The sequence below is a fragment of the Coenobita brevimanus genome, chromosome 55 (assembly GCF_032717465.1).
Source record: "Coenobita brevimanus isolate Jiangsu-jjx chromosome 55, ASM3271746v2, whole genome shotgun sequence".
NCBI lineage: Eukaryota > Metazoa > Arthropoda > Malacostraca > Decapoda > Coenobitidae > Coenobita > Coenobita brevimanus.
The window spans coordinates 8,184,840-8,187,389 of NC_137008.1; the positions used below are offsets into that span (position 1 = coordinate 8,184,840).

The 2,550-nt window shown below is 53.4% G+C and overlaps 1 protein-coding gene across 1 annotated transcript; it reads right to left on the minus strand.

Moving 5' to 3' along the window:
* Window positions 1–635: 635 nt before the first annotated feature.
* Window positions 636–1,922, minus strand: LOC145401245 (uncharacterized). The gene has a single exon (XM_080273581.1). It carries the CDS (start codon window positions 1,920–1,922, stop codon window positions 636–638), a length of 1,287 nt encoding a protein of 428 aa, XP_080129707.1.
* Window positions 1,923–2,550: the final 628 nt, after the last annotated feature.

The window sequence follows — 2,550 nt, forward strand, 5'->3', positions numbered from 1 at the left end:
CTAGTAGACTGCATTGTGGCTCTGGAGTTCCTAAAGTATGTTAGAAGGTTACAGAAACTGAGGAAAAGGGAGTGGGTAATCCGTGGTGGTTTGTTTACAAATGACCACGTGGCGCCAAGGCAGACGACACTGTAAGCCGTTTCGGCTTGCAAAAACAGGCGAGTGTGATGGGCACTCGACTCTGCTAGCCGTTTTGGCCCTTTTTTCTTTTTGTGATATTCGTCCCAGTTAAACTGGGACACGGGCAAACAAAGAGCCCATCACAGTTGCACATATAGTGCTCATTCCGAAATTATCGTGGTGGAGGGTAGTCCCTAACCATGTTAAGTAAAACATTAAAATGTGCTTTGGCAACAATGCCAGCAGCATCCCTAAATTCATCGCCCGATAGGGCATGGCCCACATCGGGGCAAGACCTTAGAAATGTAGCAGGGCAGTGAAGGAGGTAATGTACGAGAGGCACATCGGACCTAGCCAAGCAATGAAGACACGGATCAGGCTCCGTACCAGCAATCTGTTTGAAGCAGGGGAACCCCAGGCACAATCTCCGTAGTCTCACTACTAAATAATTAGGCAGGCCCTTAGGAGGCAGGAGGGGAGAGTATGTTGTAGCGGTGGCATACCAATCTGCAGAGCTAGAGCCCCCCCGAGATGCATAGTTGGTGTTCCTCCCGGGACAGCCTGCCTATGGTTGCCTTTAGAGCTCCAAGAATGTATGAGGGGCTGGGGAGGAAGGGGAATGTTATCTCCGGATGAGAGCAGGCAGCGTGTGCCGCGTCATCAGCTCTTTCATTGCCAGTAATCCCGATATGACCTGGGAGCCAGTGAAGAATGATAGTGGCTCCCCTTTGGACAAGAAGAGTTGCAACTGTGTAGATTGCTGTTAGGAGGAACACATTATCATGGAGGGAGAAAGAGCATAGCCGTTGAAAGGAGGAAAGACAGTCCGTATGGATAATGACACGTCTATGATGGTGGTGATGAGCATGGCACAATGCACCCAAAATGGCTGCACGCTCTGCCTGGAAGGCAGACACTCCTGGGGAGAGACGCCACGATTCAACCAAATTCCCCACGACAAAAGCAGATCCAGCAGAGCCGTCAGGGGAAACAGAGCCGTCAGTAAAGTAGGTGGCCGAACCCGGGGAGTCTAAAGCAGCCACCCGACTAAGACCTTCCTGAAGAATCATGGCAGGAATAGAGGCGCGAGGTTTGGCCTCTGATGGACTGAGGATATGGAAAGGGAGTGGAGTCCAAGGTGGTGGATCTTCAAAGCCAGGGAAAGGAGAATCAGGGTCTTGGCACAAGCTTGGAGCAGCTCCCAAATTGTGAATGGTGGCAGCTGTGGTTCGGGCCCAGTCACGTTGAGGGAGCGCCTCAGGTGGATGGCCCAAAAGTCGTTTGAGTAGGGTTGAGATAGGTAGATCAGGCCGGCGCTGCACCAGCTGGAGTGTGATTGTTGCTGCGCGTAGCGCGATGCGGTGCGTCAGCGATGGCAGCCCACTCTCCAAATGCAAATTCACTAGATGTGTCCAAGGTGGAGCTCCGAGCATGATACGTATAGCATTATTCTGTAGAACTTCCAAGGACTTGGAGATAGGTAGGGAGAGACCAGTCATACATATTGCTTCGTAGTCCACCAAGGATCGTATGGAGTGAATGTAAAACGTGCGGAGGACAGAAAACAATGCCCCCAAACTCCTTTTTGAAAGGTACCAGAGAGCAGCGAGGCGGGTGGAAGCACGTTCCCGCAGGTATCTGACGTGGCTTGCAAAGGTTAGGCCCTGGTCAAACCAGACCCCCAGATACTGGTGTGTAGTGACAAGAGTAAGCTGGTGACCCCCGAGAAGCAGTGGAAAGTCTAGGGGACGGAGGCCGAATGGCAGACACTTTGTATTTTCTAGATGCTTCCCTGGTGCCATTGGGATGTAGGTGAAAAGTGGAAACGGACCCCCGCAGAACCATCCTGGAAAAAATCCCGGATCCAGGATAGAAGCCTGCCTCCCACACCCTTGGCTGCAAGAGCTGCAAGGATAACAGTGGGGTTTGCCAGTTCAAATGCCTTCTCGAGGTCGAGGAAGACGGCCATTCCCCTTCCTGCCCTCAGCTCCCCAAGGAGTGATGCGAGGCAGTGAGTGGTACTCCTGCCTGGATGGTAAGCGTAAATCCTTGGGTGCAGTGATCCCAGCCGCCAAGCAAGACGAGCCCGCACAACCTTCTCAGCTGTCTTGGCGACACAGCTGAGAAGGGAGATGGGGCGCATGGCAGTGGGATCACGAGGCTTCGGAATCAGGTGGATTACAGCCGTCTTCCACGACCTCGGCAGACGCCCCTCAGACCATGAGAGGTTGAGCAGATCAAGCAGATGCTTGCTACCACAATCTCCAGCGTGTGATAGAACAGAGTATGTGAGCCCATCGAGCCCCGGCGCAGTGTCCTTCCTGCTCTGCAGCGCTTTGTGGAGCTCCCCACTGGTGATCGGACAGTCAGCAGGGTCAGGCGTATCACACACTGCCTGAATTGCTGCAGCACGAGAGGCGGACAGCTGCG